At 40.9% G+C, this 20,267-nt stretch overlaps 2 protein-coding genes across 3 annotated transcripts; one reads left to right on the top strand and one right to left on the bottom strand.

The window, feature by feature from the left end:
• On the top strand, positions 1-4,093 carry crybgx (crystallin beta gamma X; the record flags this gene model as incomplete). Its single annotated transcript, XM_079555394.1, has 6 exons — positions 1-47; positions 1,706-1,754; positions 2,076-2,197; positions 2,552-2,687; positions 3,621-3,760; positions 3,961-4,093. Exons 1-6 carry the CDS (start codon positions 4-6, stop codon positions 4,091-4,093), a joined length of 624 nt encoding a protein of 207 aa, XP_079411520.1. The 5' UTR covers positions 1-3.
• Positions 4,094-5,071: 978 nt separating this feature from the next.
• On the bottom strand, positions 5,072-20,251 carry cars1 (cysteinyl-tRNA synthetase 1). 2 transcript variants are annotated; one of them, XM_079555244.1, is made up of 23 exons: positions 20,138-20,243; positions 18,384-18,608; positions 16,158-16,249; positions 15,843-15,931; positions 15,492-15,588; positions 14,867-14,965; positions 14,642-14,791; positions 13,427-13,567; positions 13,261-13,349; positions 12,995-13,116; positions 12,536-12,648; positions 10,987-11,115; positions 10,785-10,914; positions 10,533-10,636; positions 10,049-10,146; positions 8,878-9,067; positions 8,676-8,744; positions 8,507-8,588; positions 7,539-7,619; positions 7,401-7,468; positions 7,247-7,306; positions 6,892-6,975; positions 5,072-6,024 (listed from the first exon to the last, which is right to left on the bottom strand). In XM_079555244.1, the coding sequence occupies exons 1-23, from the start codon at positions 20,157-20,159 to the stop codon at positions 5,896-5,898; spliced, it is 2,463 nt and encodes an 820-aa protein (XP_079411370.1). In that variant the 5' UTR covers positions 20,160-20,243; the 3' UTR covers positions 5,072-5,895. The 2 variants fall into 2 exon arrangements, with proteins under 2 accessions (XP_079411370.1, XP_079411371.1); XM_079555245.1 differs by lacking the exon at positions 18,384-18,608 and having other exon boundaries at positions 20,138-20,251.
• Positions 20,252-20,267: the final 16 nt, after the last annotated feature.

Raw genomic sequence — 20,267 nt, 5'->3', positions numbered from 1 at the left:
GACATGAACATCTTTAACAAGGTCCCCGGACTAGTCCAACAAACCAGGTATGTGCAGATCTAGGTCCCCCTCAACGTCAGGGTCAGGACTGCGGTAAACTCCTCTTTCTGTACTTTAGCTTCAGCTCTAGGCCCGTGCCACCTCCGCTGTTGGACACAAGTAAAAAAAAAAGAGAAAACAGAATAATTGGGAAAAGGAAATTGTACAAAAAAGAAAAAAAAAGCTTCCGCACACCGTCTCACACTTCTAGACATTTATTGCTGTTTCGGAAGAACTGACCCTCGTCGCCTCCTGGGTGTGCGGAGTCTTCCTTAGCAACAAAAATGAAGAGCGACCTTATAAAAACAGCGAAAGCATGATCAGAGGATGACAATAGCATGGCAACCGGAGTTAAGGGTTTTGCAGCCCTGTTTCAACATGACCAAGAAAGTACTAACATGTTTCCTGGCAATTTGCTGTCATTATATTGGGCTAGAGCAGAGGTGGGAAAACTAAGTAATCCAGTACTATAATTCGATTATTTACCATGTAACGTATAACGCAATGCATTACAATTGCAAAACTGATTATTGTTGTCAAGTAGGGCTGCATGATATTGAAGTAACTTGCGATATGTGAGATTCAATGGTGCGTTTTGATATTTTACTGAACCATTTCAACACGACCCGTTCCATTCAAACAAATAAGCGAGCAGATGTCATCAAAATCAGGAACAAAACAAGGAACAAATTGAACTAAATCAGGAAATGTTTCACTAATACTGAACTTTTCTAAATTTTTAAGTTCTGTTCATTGTTTGTTTTTGGCTGAGTTTGCAAAGAAGGTGTTGATGTCAGACTGATGAAGACTATGGTGATGTTGCGATATATTGTGGCTTTCTGCGATATGGTTATTGCATCAGCTAATGTCCAGCTTTATTATCAAGTAAAATTATTTTTTGTAATATTTTGTCAGCTGAAAACGCCTTATTCATTCAGATTTTATTTGTTCATGTATTAGTTGATTTGGTCGGGACAGTCGAACCGCTGCGCCACTGCGTCGATGTCCGAAATTAAGAACAACCAATAGCAACAAAGTCCAGCAGGAAATGCAGACATCATTTTGAGTTTATCTCGTCTAAAGCAAAGAATATTACATTCTATTCCACTTCACTGCCGTCTAAAACGTCCCAAAATAAAAATGTGTCCATGTGTTGCAATTTAGGCGTGAGGAGCTTTGTTTTTGAAGCCGTGAAGTTTTGAAGAGTTTCACAACATTCAAACTTACACATAGTTTATACTGCAAATACTTCAGTACTTTCACCTAAATAATCATTTGACAGAGGAACTTTTACTTTTATTGGTGTAATATTTGACCAGTAGCATCTGTACTTTTTCTCATGTAATGAAGAAGTGCTTTGACTCTGTTGTCTTATTACCATAAAATACATTTGTTTAGTTTTAGTTTTATTTATTGTAAAATACAACGAAATTTAAGGGCACAGCTGCACGAAAATACAAAATAAAACACATTTAGGTAATCAGGACACAATTAGGCATGTGTCCTGACTCCTGATTCTACAATGTTTTATAATATTGCCATGTTACGATTACATCATGTTATTTCCATCCTATTACCCTATTCCACAAGTCTATAGTGTATCGTCTCTTTCTTTTTTGTTAATACAATGTACCAATATATGTAAACAACACTTTTGTGTCTGCAGCAAGCTGGGGTCTGTGCTCCAACGTGCCTTCTACGGGTCCAGTGGGAGGGTGAGTCACGCTCTGCAATACTTACACACCAAACACTCAGAGTTCAGACACTCATTAAGTCAATTACTCTGTAAAGAAGTCAGGGCGAACTCTGTGTCGATTCAGACATCAAAACAAGAACTTAAATGCCCCTTTTTGTCTGGGTTTTTAATAGAAATTTGAAAAGGAAAAACAGTTCAGCTCCGTGTAGTAGAAAATAGATGCGCTTTTATGTAAATCTTGAACCAATTCTGAAAAAGGCTGGGAAGTGCAGTAGTCTGGCATTTTTGTTCTGTTGGGTGTCTTTTCGGTGTTAGTCATTGCAGTCACTGTCTCTCGCAGGTGACCCTTTTCGAGCAGCGTAACTTCGCTGGCCGACGACTGGACCTGAGCTCGGACTGCTCCCGTATCAGCGACCGCAGCTTCCCCGAGAGATGCAACTCTGTGCAGGTGGAGAGCGGAGCGTGAGTAGCATATCTTTTATATATTTTAGTGCGTATTTGACCTTTCAGTGACCCCGTGGCTGCATGAGTGGTTAGCATGGTGCCTTCGCTAACCATCCCAGTGGCCCCAAAGGTCAAGTACGCACTAATATCAACTTTTTTTTAACATTACAAGTTGCATTAATTAGCATCAATAAAAGCGCTTCTTGTCGATTAATGTTCCACCCGCCCACTCACGACAATACTGCCACGTGATTGGCCCAAACCACTGCTGGTTCGGATGCAGACAGAGCAGCTGGAGCAGCACAGGGAGGATTCTCGTGTGTTTGTGAACGGGGTTAGTATTAATTCATGGTCCGTTGAATTGTGTTTCAGATGGGTGGGGTACGAGCATGAGAACTTCAGAGGGCGCCAGTATCTGTGGGACATGACCGAACGGGGGGAGTACAACTGTTACGACAAATGGTGCGCTCAGGCCGACCACGTCTCCTCCGTCCGCTCCGTCAAACAGGTAACTAAAAAAAAAATAAAGATCCCCAATGCACACAAACAAGGTAGTGCTCACGTTTTATTCAGATTATGTGGAAATCACAGATAGATGATGGGGAACAACTTCAGTCAAAACTGAAAACAAGAATGCTGAAGCAAGCCATGGATTGAGGCTTGTTTTTTGCTCGTGGAATGAAGTTGGTTTTGTCCTTGAGTATATCGTTAAAGCAGACAATAATGCAGGAAAGCCCTTTGATTTTAGACTAGGGGTCTCCAAGTAAATTTCGCTGAGGGCCAAAATATATCAGGAGCATATTGCCGGGGTCCATAAATAAAAGATCCAGTAAAATATGTTTTGATTGGCAATATACCTGTACTATTGAGGAAACCTTTTTTAATAAATCAATAATAATGAGCCTGACAGGACTGTAACCTCGGCTTACACTTATATTGTACTTAACAAGTGTGTCACAAGTTTCTGCTACACCGTCGTCATTATTCATTCACTCAGCACTTGGTGGTGTTAAGCTACTATTGTAGCCACAGCCGCCGAGGGGCAGACTGACCATTTACCACGTGGCTATAATGTGTTATTTATATCCTGATCTTTTCTTATGTCACTGCCCTCTGCTGGACACATTTGGAACTCTTTCCTTTCTTTCTTTAAGCTGCCCCCTAGTGGCTGAAGTGAGCATTCTGGTTATTTCTTTAAAAATGAATAACTCCACACATGAATGGGCTAGAGACTTACTTGGCCCGCGGACCGCCTGTTAGAGACCCCTGTTTTAGACTTTACTTTACTTTCCTGTGTTTTATTATTTGTATCCGAAAAGAATCAGGTACAGGGGCTTAAATTAAAGGAATATAAACCATAAATGAGGTCAAAAACATCAAAATATAAACTAATAGTTGGAGAGGGGTGTGAACATTCTGCTCACCGTGCGCTGTGTCCCAGGACACTAACCCGGCCCGCGCCCAGCTGTTCGAACGCGCTGGATTCTCTGGGAAGAAGATGGAGATCCAGGACGACATCCCCAACCTCATGAGCCGCTACAGCCTGAACCGCATCGCCTCCATCCGGGTGATGGGCGGAGCGTAAGTGCTTTTATTCACAGATAATGTGTGTTGCAATTTTGGAAGAATGTCATGTCAATGTCATGTCATCATTTTCTATATTGAACTTTCCCCTCATTCCTCTGTTTGAAGGAATGTTTGTGAATCACTACAAAAGAGATTTTTGCACAAAAAAAGATATTATTGGTCATTAAAACAAAGTATTAAATGTTGTGTTGCAGCTGGGTGGTTTACCAGGAGCCCAACTACCGGGGGCCTCACTACGTCCTGGAGAAACGCGACTTCAACAACTACACAGACTGGGGCAGCCAGAGCAGCACCGTGGGGTCCATGAGGCGCGTCCGATTCAGCTGAACACTGGACTGCTGACGATATGACAAACCTGCCACCTTTTTAACAATAAAACCTTTACCAATACGACTAAAGACTGGAGTGGCTTTATTCTGGATAATAGAGGTAGATGTAAAGTAGTTAAGGTACACAGTGTGCACAATTATTAAGCAAGTGAGTTTTTTTTTTTTTTTTTTTCACATCTTAAACTCTGAACTGTATAAAGCTGAAAGGCTGGTGGATTGAAAGGTCCCAGGTGATGGCTATCTGCGTATTATGCAGTTTATTTCTCTCATATAAAAGGAAAACTCAGAAGTCAGAAATTGTTAAAAGCAGTGACTGCGAAAGACTTCAGGTGTGGAACCTCCAAAAATGAATTATGAATGAAAAAGACCGCTTGACCAAAAAAAAAGAAAAAACTCACCCTGAAAATAAGTCACATGCTCTGTGCTCTGTTATTTGGTTGATGTTGGAAAATTTGTTGCTTGTGTATCTATCTTTTCTACCTTTTTTTTTAATACAGGACAAAATGATTGAAAAGATGTACCCAGACGGACGGTAGATTTTATTAGTGAAAATCTCCTGCTCTTACAAATGTTCAGACAGAAACAACAGACACGTTATGTAGAACTTAATACTAGATTAAACGATGTGCAACAAAAGGCCTTGGTTCAAAAATTTTGCACATGTAACAAAGGGTCGAATTTGATGATGCACGTGTGAACGTCGAGGCTGCTCTGAAATCCATCTTACGAAATAGTTTGTAAATACATTTGGAAAAAAAAAAGAAATCAAATAAACATGTATTGCATTACAGCTCATTCACTTATCCCGGAGAGTCCAATTCAGCCATTTTGATTTTACTTCTTTCCCTTGTCATATATTGCGTTATTTACATTTAAAGGGTAATTGAGATTCTGTCTATCATCAGCCGTCCTCCAAAGATCTTTTTAATATAGTTTAAATACACAACAGTTAGGCCTGTCAGGATAATGAAGTTACTCATATTGACTTTGTTTTGTATTATATGCAGCCGGTTTGCTAGAATGGTTACGCTTCAGGTGTATCAGTTATAATCAATAGGTTGTATTAACGTGATGTCACAACATTGTAAACTGCATATCATTTATAATTGGTGCAGCTAAGAATTATATTGTGGCAGCTATGGCAACCATCAAAAAACTGAGTTTTCAACTTGGGTTATGGTTATTATCTCTTTAAAGGCTGGACCTATCCACATGAAACAAGAACTGTCACAAAGTTCAAAGTCTTCTCTCTCAGCACATATGAACTAAGATCAAACTACTTTCTCATAAAAGGTGTCCAAAAGTGGAGACAATATTTAAATGACGTGCTTGATGTTGGTCAGATTGTGCTGAATGAGGCAGGTTTGTAAATCCAGTCGCTTTCAAATAATGATCAGGGAAAACAATCGAGACAGGCCTAAATGAAACGCATATTAACCGTTACCTCTCTACACTTAAAGTCACACTGCGACACATTTGCAGGGAGTGGGACATCACCAGCTCCATCTGGATATAATCTGGAATGTTCCGCAGCGTGGCTTTAAGTGTGTCCAAATGCAGTCGTTACATAAAAATGCACTGATTAAACAGAATGTGAGATTCTTATTGATTGTGATGGCAGTGTCAGCATTTCACCGGATTAATCATACAAATCCTAAATATTTATTATCATTATCATCCACACATGATTCCAAAATATAAAAAATAACTTGTTATAACCAGAGACACTGGATGCTGAAACAGGATGGCCCCATCGTTTGACGTTGTATGGAAATTTATGAAAGAGTCTCTAAACAGGGCTCAGTTTCCGTTTTGGTTCATCTGCAGATATTCGCTGTGTAGTTTTTCCTGAGCCTCGAACAGTTTTCGTAGCTTTTTGGCCTGGCCTTTGCTCACCTCCTTCCCTTCGGCGTCATGAGTGGGGAAACCCTGAAAATAGAAGACAGTATAGAGCTTGCCGTTGAAATAAGTAGAAACAAAGAAATAAGTGCTGTCTATAGATGCAGACGGCATCTCTGGGAACTCCAACAAATGGTCTTCGTCGAAACTGCCAGAAGGGGAAAACAACTACTCTTTCACCTACTACTGCACCACTTTGACAAACGCTGAATTATGGATGATTTTTCTACCAAATAATGATACAGAGACATGGAGAGGAGCAAACCGATTCAATAGCCCATAAATACATAAACAAGAAAATGCCGTAAGCCGTCTGAGTCCGTTCCAAACTTCGTACAAATGCATACTTCTGTAGCCGACGGCTTCCCCGACCGGTTTGAATTGAGCACTGTATCCTGACGGAGAAGCAAGTCCCTTTATTATGCCGAGGTATGACCTGTCCGCATCATTGTATTCATATAGTTTCTATGGTTTCTCCATCATTCACATATTATAAGAAGATGTTTAGTGGGCATTGGATGAGTTTTTGACCCAATGGGCAAGGAACGTGCTTCTCTATGGTACTCATGGTGGGGAGCTGACATTGCTGCAATAGCACCCCCTTGTGGCCCGGGGCGGCTCCAAAAGTCACTTAGTAGAAAAGATTCTAATGGGACTTCAAACCTCCCAAGAATGGCTTAAAAGCCTGGCTCCGAAGAGTTTTGCTTTTTCTAAATGTCGCTAAATGATGGCTAAATGCTAATGGCTATAGGAAAAATACATTGAAAAATTACCCGGACTAGCTGGCAAGCCAACTGTCCCCACATATGAACATTGCTGTTTTCTCAAATTCTGTTAAGTTGAGGAGCCTGGTTTTTACGGCCTGTATATGAGACACAAAACAGGTGAAAAACTTACCGTTTCATCAAACTTTGAATATTTGTCAGTCTCAGAGCGGAACATTTCACACGGAGGGACCTTCATCTTGGCCAGTTTAGCCATCTGCAACAACACAGATTAAAAAGTAGGTAGTTATTATAATAAAGTCAGATGCACACAGAGCTGAGCAGAGGTGGCCAAAGCACTAACTTGAAAGTGTTATACTTGTCTTTCTAATGTAGTGGAGTAAAAGTAAATGTTCTCATCAAAATACTACTCAAGTAAAGTACAGATCCTGAAAAAACTGAAAGCTGAAGTGCAGTACTTAAGTAGATTTACTGACCTCTGCACATGAGTGAAGCAAAATGAAACAGGAACACATTTACGACTTTACCTCTTGCTCCTGTTTTTTCTTAGCTGCCTCTTCCTTCTTTCTCTTCTTCTCTTCTTCCAACTGTTACAACATTAAACATTGTCAGACAGTCATCGCCCAACATTATTTACAAAGTGAACCAAAACAACGCTCAAGTCTGTGGTAAAAGCCCGACCTTCTTCTTCTCATCTCTCTCCTTCAGCAGCGTCTCTCTGTCCACCAGCTTCACCACCGTAGGCAGACCTAAAAGGTAGTTTATTAAATACAACAGTACAACATAATTGATTATATTCATGTTGAATATATAGTGCACCTTCGTGGTCCTCGAGGCGGACGCCCAGCTCTGGTAAAGTGTCGTTTCTGACCACATCGCAGAGCTGCAACAACTCCGTCACTGGAAAATACATTAACATTAGAATCCAGACGGAAGTGGTGCTGAACCTTTCATATTTCCAGTCTTTTTGATGGCACTGATGTTATTGTCAATCTAATTTTACTTTGACGGCAAAATGTAGCTACAGTTGCCCTGGGGCAGACTGATGATCAGCCCTCAAAGCAGACAGTGTCTTGCCCAAGGTAAATACAACTGTCTGCCCCAGTCAGAGCTGGATTCAAAAACACTCATTATCCACGTCATTATCGGAAATAGTTGTTTACGAATGTGCATGTTTTCCGCCTTCACTTTCAAATGAAAGCTTCTGATCTTTGTCCTGTGAGATGGATCGTGGATTCCAGATAGTTCAAAGAGAAGTAAATGATTCTCTGGCTTTTTATTCTCTTTTCCTGATGTAATCTGTGTTTTAATTTTGACTGAGCAAGCTCCCAATACGTGAATGTTGTGTTTAGTGACACAAATAAAACTATAACTATATATATTTGAAAATCCTTTATAGCATGCTAAAAACTTTACTCAGGGTGTAAATACTGAGACTTCTGTGTTTATAATTGTAAGTGTTTCATCCCTGAAGCTTAAGGCTAACGTTAAATAAATGTTACAATAGCACTACTACAGTCTGAGCTAAATTTCTTGAAAGAAAACTTGGCTCGATGTTCAGTAAGATTTTCTTTAGTTTTTAATTATGTGTAAATGTGAACAAGAAGTAGTCTTTACCCTACTATAACACTGACCAAAACATGCCTGTAGTAACTTACCACCACTGAGTATGCAGTGAGTGAATGACTACAGTGTAGCGCTCTGAGAAACTATGACACAGGCTTGTAAAGCGCAACACAAATGTACGTCATTACTATTATTATGTATATTTTCAACCTTCCTCATACCTTTTTGTTCTCTGGCGATTTTTCGAACTCCTTCCCTAAAATCTGACAACACGGAGAGGTACGGCATCACTGTGCTCTCCAACTGGAAACAAGACATTTATATCGTAATGAATAAGTTTGCAACTCACATTAAGGGTATGATAGAGTAAAACAAAACAATCTGGCTTACATCCACGTTCTGGCCTTGTCCTCCCACGGGGAAACCAATGGGCTCTGATCCTTCAATCGCACCGAAAACCTACAGAATAAAGCAAATGTTTAAAAAGAATGCACAGCGAACTAAACACCTAATCATCTCATCCCTCCAGATACTTTGTAATGCTTGTCTCTATGGGCACATGTCCTTAACTTTACCTCCAGTGGACTTTTACCTTGAGCATGTACGTGAGGTAGGTGGCGATGCCCTCCAGGAGCAGGCGGTTGGGCCGGAGTTTGTCGCTCTTCCTGTTGGCGATGTAGCTGTTGCTGTGACTGATGAGAACCCTCATCTCCTCCAGAGCCGCTCTCGTGTCCATGTTATCGCAGAGCGCCTCGTGCACCAGCCGCTTCCTCTCATAGAAGCTACACAAGCACAAAGAGGTTATGGTTTATTATCCACATTTGACTCATGTTTCAATAAAGCTGGTGCAGTTTCTTAACCTAATGTAGACTTATTCATTCACTCTGCCATTGCATTGAACACATCTGTTTGAGATCAACTTTCGGCAGTTAAACTCAGGCAAAATTGAAATGACTGTCTTTGGCCAACAGAAACAAAGACAAGGCCAAAAGAGGGTTAGAAATCCAGGAGTAATCAGGACTCAGAAATTCATTTTAACATTAAATAAATAATATCAGCAGCTTTTTATCAGACTACTGTAAGAAAATGTTGTTTTGGCAGTTCTCTTAGTATTCATAATCTTTTGGACCAAAATGCCTCTTAGTCTTTGTCACATTTTAGTCATTTCTATATGTAAGTTAGTTTCAGTTGACGAAAACTCAAAAGGTTTTCGTCTAGTTTTAGTCAGTAATTTGTGTTTTAAAAAAAAGAAAAAGTATTTAGGTCAATAAGACCTAATGGGATCATGGTTAATATGACCATATTAGTCCAGTGCTCAGGTCTCTGCACTGGCATCTCGCTGTTGCTCAGAGAAGGCTCTGCTCTAATCGTGTACAAGTCTCTCCATGGTTTAGCACCAAAGTGCATCTCTGACCCGTATGAGAACCTCAGGGAGGGGTCTCTGCTGGTCCCAGAGTCAGGACTAAACACAGTGAGGCTGTGTTTCACTTTTATGCAGCTAAAATCTGGAGCACTCTTCCACATGATGTGAAGCAAACAAGTGAAACTGTATTTTTCTTTGTATTATCTGTTTCTAAATGTATTGTTTTTATGTTTTATTGCTTTGGTGAAGTTGTAGATGTGAAAATACTGCTGTGTTGCTCTCATTTATTTATTTCATTAATTGTCCACATTTTTGGCAGTTTGGTGGCAATGATTTACCCAGAAATGTCTGATTCTCTTTCCCAGAGGGGGCCCTATTGTATATGTGTTTTTTTTATTACCTGTTGTTGAGTTTGACCTCGGGCTCTTCCCACTTCTCAAACCGGCCGGTGATGTCAGTGGGGGCTCTGAGGACGTCTTTCACGTTCAGGAAAAACTCCTGTTGGGAAAAGGAAGAAGAAGAGAGATGCTGCAGTTAAATACGGAGGGGAAAAAAGGAGTTTAAAGGTATCAGAAACTGTTGCTGTAGATTACGAACATAAATGAGGTAATTTTATGTCATGGAACTACAAAGACTTTTACAACTGAACTATTCTGTTCCCTCTTTCACATCTAAAACGGTTAGTATTCCATATGTATAAATACAATTGTACTTGCTTTAATTGATATTTGTAAAATGTTGTAAATATTGTATTGTTATTCTCTGCTATGAAACAGGGCGCTCATGAAAAAGAGAGTGTCGTACTCTCATTGAGCCCTCCCTGTATAAATAAAGATAAAACAAAGACAGTGATAATTGTTGTGTGATGATGAAAATCCACCCACGCTCATGAACTTCTCGTACTGCACGGCCGACTCCATGGTGTTGGAGGAGTAATCCAGTGTGTCCTTCCACGAGTGCATGAGGAAGGCCAGACGGAGCTGACGAGCTGCAGAAGAAGCATTAGTATCTTCAGTACAGACAACTTTTAAGCTAATATTTTTGTACAAAACAGACACGTTCATCTTCAGGTTATGCTGAAATGTTGTATTTTGGACCCTATTGTTGCTACTACACAGCAAAACAGACTTGTGCACCTGTGTTTTTGGCCAGAGCGTCTTTGATTGTGATGAAATTCTTCAGGGATTTGGACATTTTGCAGCCGGCGATGGTCAGGTGTCCCGTGTGCAGGAAGTAACGCACCCAGTAATCGTTATCAAAGTAGGCCTGCCAGAGGAAAACGAAGGTTACATTTGCTCTTAGTTATTATATCTGATGAAATCAAGAAAGGGTTTGTACTTCGGACTGGGCGAGTTCGTTGTCGTGGTGAGGGAAGCGCAGGTCGAAGCCTCCTCCGTGGATGTCCATGGATTCTCCCAAAATGGTCCCCGCCATCGCAGAGCACTCAATGTGCCAACCCGGTCTGCCCTGAGGAGGGGAAACATCAGCACTCTTTAGATACTTTTGTAATTCTAGCAGGATCATTGACTCTCTTTACTCCGAGATGGTAAACTACTCATTAAAGCATAGCTGCCCTAGGGTAGAAGCTTAATGGAAGCGTAATTTCCTCACTAAGCAATACATCTATTAAAGAGAGGGTATTATGCTTTTTTCAATCACATAGCACCAGTCTATATCACACTACAATGATGACGCAACCTTCTGTTGGTCTGTAAATGCATTGAATTAGAAAAACTGCCTTGTATAAAATTGCTCTCTCAAAATGGCCGTAGTGAATGTCTTGAAATAGGCCTCTGTCTCTTTAAGAACCTCTGACCCTTTCCGACACGCCCCCTCCACACGCTGTCTGTGGCATCAGTGGGGAGGGGGTTCTGCTGAGGAGCAGTGGTTGGTTACTCGGCTGGTGACGAAAGCTCGGAGGCGTCTCCAGGAGGTGGGGGCGTTCCTAGGAGGACTCAGGTAAACCTATCCCTAAGATGGCTGCCATCAGAGTTTTTACAGATTACTCAAAAATACGGCATGTTTTTAATGAGGGAATGACAGAATAACATGATGTAAAGCTTAAAAAAGTCGATTTTGCATAATACCCCCCCCTTTAAGAAATCTACAACTACAAACTACAAGCTCACTCTCACATATTTCTCCATATTCAGATGGACTGGTTGGACCTTTGGGTTTGTGATGAAGCTTCTACCCCTAAGCCACTGCCGTCCAATGGAAACTCCATGTTTTGTTTGACATTTATTCTATAGACATTTCAGAAATCCAGAGATTACTTTAAAATAATTTCAGTCAGGTTTAAGTGGCTATGGACAAAAACTAGCTGTTCAGCTTTAACCTGGTGCAGTAGCTCTGTCTCTATGAGCTTAATGTTTCTGTACCTGTGCCTTAAAAGGTGCATTATGCAACTTTTTATGTGGAAAAAAGTTTATATTTGCGCATTTTTGACCTTGTAGTGACCCAGCGGCTCAGCATGGAGGCTTTACTTTCCATCGCAGTGGTCTCTACAACGCTCCAGGATCAAATGTTTGGTGGGTTTTCTGGTGAGAGGGTCCGTCCGCATTGAAAACCTTCTAAACAATTGATCCTAGAGCGCCCAAGAGACCACCATGATCAAAAGTAAAGGTGCCATGCTGACCACTCATACAGCCGCTGAGTCACTACAAGGTCAAACACGTACAAATATCACCTTTTTTTCCACATAAAAAGTTACATAAAATGCACCTTTAAATAAAGATTAAGTGACAGTGACCCAAATCAATACTCAAGTACAGGAAAAAAAGCACTGGGTGAAAATACTACTAGAGTACTGAGTAAAAGTCTGATTGATGATGCCGTTGAAATAGGATTTAAACTGAGAGCCTGGAGCGATGCAGCGTGGACTTACCTTCCCCCACGGAGAGTCCCAGGACGGCTCCCCAGGTTTGGACGCTTTCCACAGGGCAAAGTCATTCTGCGACTTCTTCTCGCTCAGTCTGTCGGCCGAGATGCTCAGGTCTCCTACATGAAGTACATGTAACATTCAGGTCACACAAATATGATTCACCAAAAGTACCATAAAAGAAGATTTACAAAAGGGAGACACTGCAGAAATACAGATTTGTATTTGTCCCCCCAAGTTTCAGGTTTCAGGCCTGTTTTCCCTCAAGAAACTTTCACCTAGAAACAAATAAAGTGCCTGCTCTTCACAGTGAGGCGTTTAATTACTGCACTAATTCTACATTTCTCAATAGATTTATAAGGGAAATTGTAATGTAAAGAAGTCAGCTTTATAAATTCACATCTCTAAATGTATTTTTCACCTATTCCCCTGCAGCGTCCAACCTTAATAAATAACAGACCGTACCCTCTCCCTCCTGTAGCGCCTTCTGGTCGCCCACTGCCTCTGGGACCAGTTTGCCGTAAGAGTGTTGTGGGCAGGTATCAAACTTCGCCGTGTCGAAATAAACAGAGCTGTTGGATTCGTATCTGAAAATGAACAACTTTCATTAATAACAAGTACCTCAAATATTATTGGTCAAACAACAGGAACTGCCTTTACCAATGTTTGTTTCACCAGTAAAACAACAATAACAGTCACATTCCAAACATGAAAAGGGAAATGTAAATTACCCATAGCCATTTTTCACGATCCTCTCCACAAACTCCACGATCTCCGGCACATATTCACTGACCCGAGTGAGGACGTCCGGGGGAAGCACCTGCCATTTCAGAGAATTAAGATAACGCATTGTTTCTTTAATGTCCTGCGGCTGCGGCAGACTGCTGTAAATCTTACGTTGAGTGCGTCCATGTCCTTGTGGTACTCGGCCTCCCAGTATTTGGGTAAAATGGAGAAAATGGAGTTTTCTGTGACTGTGCTCCCAAACTGTTTGTCCAGCCAGTCGGACAGCAGGTCTTTAGAGCTCTCCAGCAGGTTCTAACCAGAGGAATGAAAGATTTTAAATCAGGGATCATGAGCGTGGCAGCTTGTCAAATGTTATTGATAATCACAATAAAGTTTTTCATTCAGTAATGCTTTGTATTGTCATTTTGATACACAAATACTATATTTTCAATTCCTGAAATGGAAAAATGTATTTTTGTTTTACGGTGTGCAAAAATTCCATCAAACAGACGTATGTAGAGATAAACTATATGAATACAGGTCATTAGGGAAAAATATTTACTTTACAAAGATATCAATGTGAAACTTTTGCTGTAGATTACCAACATAAATGTAAGAAATTAATGTATTGCAAGTTTGATGTTGTGCAAAAAAAACAAAATGCCCAAATTGCCTATATTTACAGTGATGAAATCTAAGTAATGGATAAACCCAGGTTTTGATTTGCTCCTTTTTATTTATTTTGTTGATATATTAGAGAAAAGGATTTTTGTTGGATCTTGTTTCGCTTTTGACACAAGTGTAAAAATCAGCAAACATTTTAATTTTGGCTTGTTTTTTGCAACTAAAAGCTCAATCAGTCAAGCTGGGTATTGGAGATTTTAAAAAATCCCCCTGAAAAGTCTGGAAAGTTTAGAGTTTGCTGAAGTGGAGATGCTGATGCAAGAGTAGAATGAAAACCTCATTTGGAGATAACGGACCCTGTATTTTTTTTTATTACCCTGGCATTAAAGCTAAGATGTTAAAAGGACTATACAGAGTTTAAAAATGTTCAAATTAAGTATTTTCCTCCCACTACATGTTCCAGCCATGTCCTAATGTGTAGAATGAGCTCAGACCTGTTCACTACAATTGTCACTCAAAAAGTTGTTACTTCGGGTCCGAAGTGCATGCACAAGCTTAATATAGAACCTGCAGCTACGTGTAAGACCTGAGGCGGCAGTAGTGAGAATAAAATGACCAACTTGCATCTAGTCCCTTTAAGGGGTGAAAATTGTATGTTTTCACATGCCTTAAGATTTGTAAACTCCATCAAACAAACAAATTTGGTGATAAATTATATGAATTAACATTAACTCAGGAAAAATTAAAGTCGTCATAAATAACCTGTGCGAGCGGCTGCAGCTCTGTGGCCGGTGCGTTTTTGCTGACGGCGGCCTCTAGTGGCTGAAGCGCGGCAGTGACAGCCGCGTCCTGCCTCTCCATCATCTGCTTCTTATCGGGGTCTGTGGTGGAGGCCAAGCTCGACTGAAACGGCTGTGCGGACGAGAACGCGATTCATTAGACGCTGATGAAAGGAGGTGAGGAGATATACAGTAATGAGGTTCTGACCCCTCTGGCGCTCAGGACGTCCTGCAGGATCTGAGCGGCTGACGGCTGCTTGTCTCTGTACTGCTCCAGGAGGTAGTTCTGCCGCGCTCTTTTAATGATCTACACAAAGAGAGGTCTTGATTACTCAAACATGCAAACATGAGGGAATATCATTATTGCTAAAGATTGGTTAGAAAATGCAACATCCATCTAAAAAAGCTGAAAAAAAAAACAAGAAAAAACAAACATCCAGTCGTTTCACTTGACCCACAAAACCCATAAAAACAAACAACTCCAGGTATAATATGAGAACAACTTTATAAATATGGCAAAAAAGCTCTAAGTTTCTTATATTTTGCAACTTAGCCTCAACAACAAAAAAATGTGCCTATGAACGGCTCTCTGAAATAAACTGAAGATATGGAACAGAAGATATGACTAATTATAGAGTTGATTCGGCCTTCACACATACCTCACAAATATTTACTGACCTTCATCATAACGTACTGTCGAACAACGACCTTCTACACGACTTGTGGCCTATTGTCTACTCCACAGTCTACGCACACTTCAGTATTTCCCTACCAAGGCTTCGAATAAATCTCATCAGTACTAGACACGTTTGTAAAGCTCATGTCTGGCTCACCTTGTCATCGATGTCTGTGATGTTCATGCAGTAGAGCACGTCGTATTTGAAGTAGTCCTTCAGGATCCTCCGCAGAATGTCGAACGAGATGTACGACCTGAGACAGAAAAGTCAATAAATTGATTTTTCTGATGATGTACTTCAAAGATACATTTACTTTTTTAACTGTTTTTTTTAAGGGCAGCCCACAGTGTCCCATGCTTTAGGTCGCCAGATTCGAGTAGGTAATGAACCAGTGAAGAAGTTAAGGCAACCCATCTTGACTTCATCATTTTTGTAGTGCCATGTCACAACAGTAAGTGCACATACAACATAGTAATCCATTCAGATGTTTTGTAACAGCCCCTGTACCTGGCGTGCCCCATGTGGGAGGCGTCGTAGACTGTGGGTCCGCAGCTGTACCACGTCACCTTGTTTCCCTTCTGCGGAACAAACAGCTCCTGAAACAAAACAGGGAACAACAATTTTAGAGACCTTAAAAATGTATATATATCGTAATATTCAAGACAGTTTCAAATGTTGATATTTTTTCTCATATCATGCAGCCCTGTACAGTACATGGGAAAGAGCTTCTTTTGGAAACTGCAGGTGCTTTCGCTTGGCCCTGGAGAATGGACAACACTGAACGGGCCTCACAGCATCCACAGGTATAGTAGTGACCCGTACCTTGCTCCTGGTGAGGCTGTTGTAGAGGCGCAGCTGTGGGACTTCGGTGCCGGTGGGAGCAGACCATGTCGGCTGCACGCGCTTCCCTTTCACTGTAACAGGACACAAAAACACAAAAGATTCAGAGAGACGAGTTTCCCAAAGAATAGTGACAATAATGAGTGAGTCTAGTCTTGCTCATTCAAGGAGCACGGTTTGGAATTAAAGTTAATTTTGTGGACAAACTGGATGAAAGGTTTGTTTTATTCTCAGAGATATAGCATCTAATTTGATTGGCAACATGAAACAAAAATCTGTAAAAATTCAAATTTCTCCTTGTTTTGAGGAGTAGGAGGCTGAAAAGAGAAATACTGTACATCAGGCAAGGACTTCACAGGAAAATGTAATCTACACAAAAGCAGTAAAATAATGTAGGTTTAATAATGTGTGTCGGTTTAGACTCAAAGCGACAGACATGTTGCACTGTAAACACATTGCTGCATGATTTTACATTTGAAACAACACGAACGTCCAAAGGCATTCAGTCAAAGCAACAAAGAGGCAGCGTGCAAAAAAAACCGCAAAAATGAACGGTTTCACATGCTTTAGGGATTACCACCAAAATGACAGGCTTCATTTGAGTGTGTGCTCCGAGAGGTGAGGACGACACAGAAATGAAGGCAAGGTGCTCGGCTCTTTGTTTCCCTGCTCCACAGTAACAATCTGAAATGTATAGCTGACGTACAGAGATTAAAGAGCAGCAAGAAGCACAAAGTATTAGTGCAAATGTGCTGAATACTCCATTTTGGAACAGTGTTACTTTGGGCAACTACAATGTTTTATCATCATTTTAGTGAAAGTATTGCAGACTTAACCAGTATTGTTGGGATTACTCCAACTACAGATCACTGACGACTCTTTCTAAAAGTATTCAAGATAATACCGTGATTACTTTATTTCAAAAGTAATCTGATTACTAGTTACTTTAGTTTGAACAAAGCCAGTCTGTATAGCTCTGCCCTACTTGGTTTGTCACTGTTGAGCTCGTCTTGTTTCCCACAGAACCGACAGTGGACCACGATGCTGTAATCCAGGGGTGTCGAAGTCGTTTGGGTCGTGGGCCGCATATATTGTAAAGGACTGTGGCCTCATAAATATCAGCTTACACTTATTGTGCTTCATCAGCCTGTGTCACACGTTTCTCAAAGTGCTGCATGAAGTCATTCACTCTACACTCAATGGCAGTAAATTACTATTGTAGCCACAGCCGCCCTGGGGCAGACTGACCATTTACCACGTAGCTAGAATATACTGTTTATATCCTGATCTCTTATAATGCCAGTGCCCTCTGCTGGACACGTGTGGAATTCTTTCCTTTTTTAATTTAAGCTGCCCCCTAGTGGCTGGAGTCAGCAAACTGGTTATTTCTTTAAAAATCCATAACTCCGAACAGGAATGGGCTAGAGACATCGTTTTTATTTTACATGCTCAGGAATTCATGCTCCTCAAAGGGCCACATTAAATAATGCGGGCCTTGACCTTGACACATGTGCTGTATTCTTTGCTTTAGATGAGATTAACTCAAAATACTGTTGGTATTTCCGGCCAGACTTAGTAGTTTTCAGTTGTAATTTCTAAGCTTCAAAATATATTACAAAATCAATAGTTACTTGATAAAGTAAGTATATTCCAATAACCAATTTTGCAATTGTAATCCTGTTACATTACCTTGATACTTAAAAAGTAATCTAATGGTGATTACTTACTAATTTACTAAATTAATCATTTAGTGATCCTCTACTGGCAACACAGCTTAACACTGGACAAAATGAAAAGCAGAACTCAAAATGAATAATGAAAACCTTTCTCTTACACTGTCTGGTCAAGTATTGCAAGTATGCAGAACCGTCTTTAGCTTTGATTACAACACACATTTTGCTTTGATATTATTCTGCAATAACTTAGGATTTATTTCCATGCAGTGCTGTTCTCATTCACCAAGATCGTGTAATGGGAGAGTGTGACCACTGTGCAAAGCCTTCTCAAGCACACCCCAAAGACTCTCAAAGGCTTAAGAGCAGGACTCTGTGGTGGCCAATCTATGTGTGAAAATAAATGAGGTCCCATGTTCCCTGATCCACTCTTTCACCATCAGTCAGCCCCCTCATGCGATGAGGCGGGAGTGCTACGGTCCTACTCTGAAACCATTCCTCAAACCCGTGGGTTTCTAAATCCACAGCTACTCACTGCAGTTTGAGTCGTGCTCCTGCAGCAGCGCCGTTATGTGCATGTACCAGCGGAGGGCGTGCTTGAGTCGTGGGGGCGGAGGGGTGCGCAGCAGTCTAACAGTTTTGTGGTCGGAGTGGGAGGGGCTGAAGCCGCACAGGTAACTGCGTGTCTCCAGGTAAGTGTTCAGAGCCTCGGCCAGCTCTGCCTCGTCTGTGATCTGCAGCAGGGGCTCGAAGGGGAACGCTGTGGGGACAAAATGACAGAGGACACAGGGGCGAGACGTTACCCACAGGAAGAGACCGGAGCGACTGGGGTGACAGGGTCTGTGGATGCACAACTGCACACAACTATGCCATCGCCGGAATCAGAACAAACTGACTAAGGGTGCATCAGAGTTTCAAAAGGGTGCAAAGTCCGCAATGCACTTTCTTCCACCTCTGCAGCCTGAGGTGTGAAAGGGTGGCCGACACTGCGGTCAGCATTGACGTGCAAACTTCAGGTCTTTAATATGTTGATTTTTGGCCGATGTGTTTCAAAGGTAACATATAAGCTAACATATCTGGTTGATAGGACCCGGCGTTGTCCATGTTAAAAATTGACACTAAATCCCATTTGTCCTTTTAAACAACATTCAATCTGAATCTGTTTGAACACAATGTGAGTCCAAGCACTGAGGCTGAGAAAGATGCAAAGGCTGCATCATGGTTCTCGTCTTGACTAACAACAAAACCAAAAGCATCACCTCCACCCCACTGACAAACGTAGACATGGGGTCTCTCATATTGAAACTAAAAGCAAATCATAAAGAAACCGCAACAGTGATAAAGCATGAACTAAAATGATTAAAGTAATGAATTATGAAGGTATTAAAAGCAGAGTGGAATGGAGAGAAAAAATACAGAGAAGTGAATTTCATGCAATAAATCAAACCTTTTTATGGGAAATATGCAGCAATGTTTCCTAAATCAGATGCATTTATCTATTTTCTTCATCAAATTCTATCTAATATATGATAAACATTGATATGTGCCATTAATACAGCAGATAAGAATAAATGAACAGAACTCTATAAAGCAATAAAACAAAAACAAAGTCAGTCATGGCTGTCACAAGCCACCGGCTGATGCAAGCTCCATTGTCAAACAGCTGCCTGCAGGTGCAATCCCTGCATACGTCCTATTGTATTTTTCACAAACACCAGTAGTTTACTTTATATTACAACACATTCACGTAGTATTGTTACTTTTGTCCCGACAGTAGGCTGCGAGCACGTTGGGAAATAACCAGTACCTTTATAATACGTTATTACACATTTTACACATTCAATTATAGTTTTATTTATTATATCATGCATTTAAGCTACAAACAATGGTATCTGTCCTGTCCAGATTTGAGGTTGTTTGTATTTGCGTCAGGTAAACATCACAGCTGACTCTGAGCTCATCCATTCACTACTCTGTCACTAAAAATACTATTACTAATGACTTTGACTCACTGAGCTTTGCTACATCTCAACAATATTTAAAAGAACGTGTACATCTAAGATAATGGTATCGTTGAGGATAACATGTTTAAATGGTGTCTGTCAGCTGTTCATTTGACACATTCACCTTTAGTGTATCTGCTCAATGGACTACAAATGGACTACAAATTGGCCGGCTAGCATTAGCTCAGGTAGCAGTGCCTGTAACTCCTTACGCGACCTGATATTACTGTCAGATCTCTATATTTAAAAGACAAATGAAAATGAAAAACATGCTCGTTCACTGCACCTGGCTCTCCTGAGGTCGACATTGTAGACTGTGGATGGTTGGATGCTGATGCAACAATAACGTGCCCGGAAGACGAGCCGATACTTTATGCTGACGGGAAGGAAGCGGAACTTTAGCGTTTGCACGTGGG

This window comes from Gobius niger (assembly GCF_951799975.1).
Source record: "Gobius niger genome assembly, chromosome: 4".
In the NCBI taxonomy this organism is placed as follows: Eukaryota; Metazoa; Chordata; class Actinopteri; order Gobiiformes; family Gobiidae; genus Gobius; species Gobius niger.
The sequence above is the reverse complement of the archived record's forward strand: the minus strand, read 5'-3'. Positions and strand labels throughout refer to the sequence as shown.

Excerpts from the sequence above, each read along its gene's own strand:
- cars1 (XM_079555244.1), bottom strand. The coding sequence starts at position 20,159 with ATGTCGACCTCAGGAGAGCCAG. Across the intron at positions 10,915-10,986 it reads ACGAACTCGCCCAGTCCGAA|GCCTACTTTGATAACGATTA; the intron begins GTACAAACCCTT and ends TTCCTCTGGCAG. Across the intron at positions 6,976-7,246 it reads AGAAAAAACAGGAGCAAGAG|ATGGCTAAACTGGCCAAGAT; the intron begins GTAAAGTCGTAA and ends GTGTTGTTGCAG.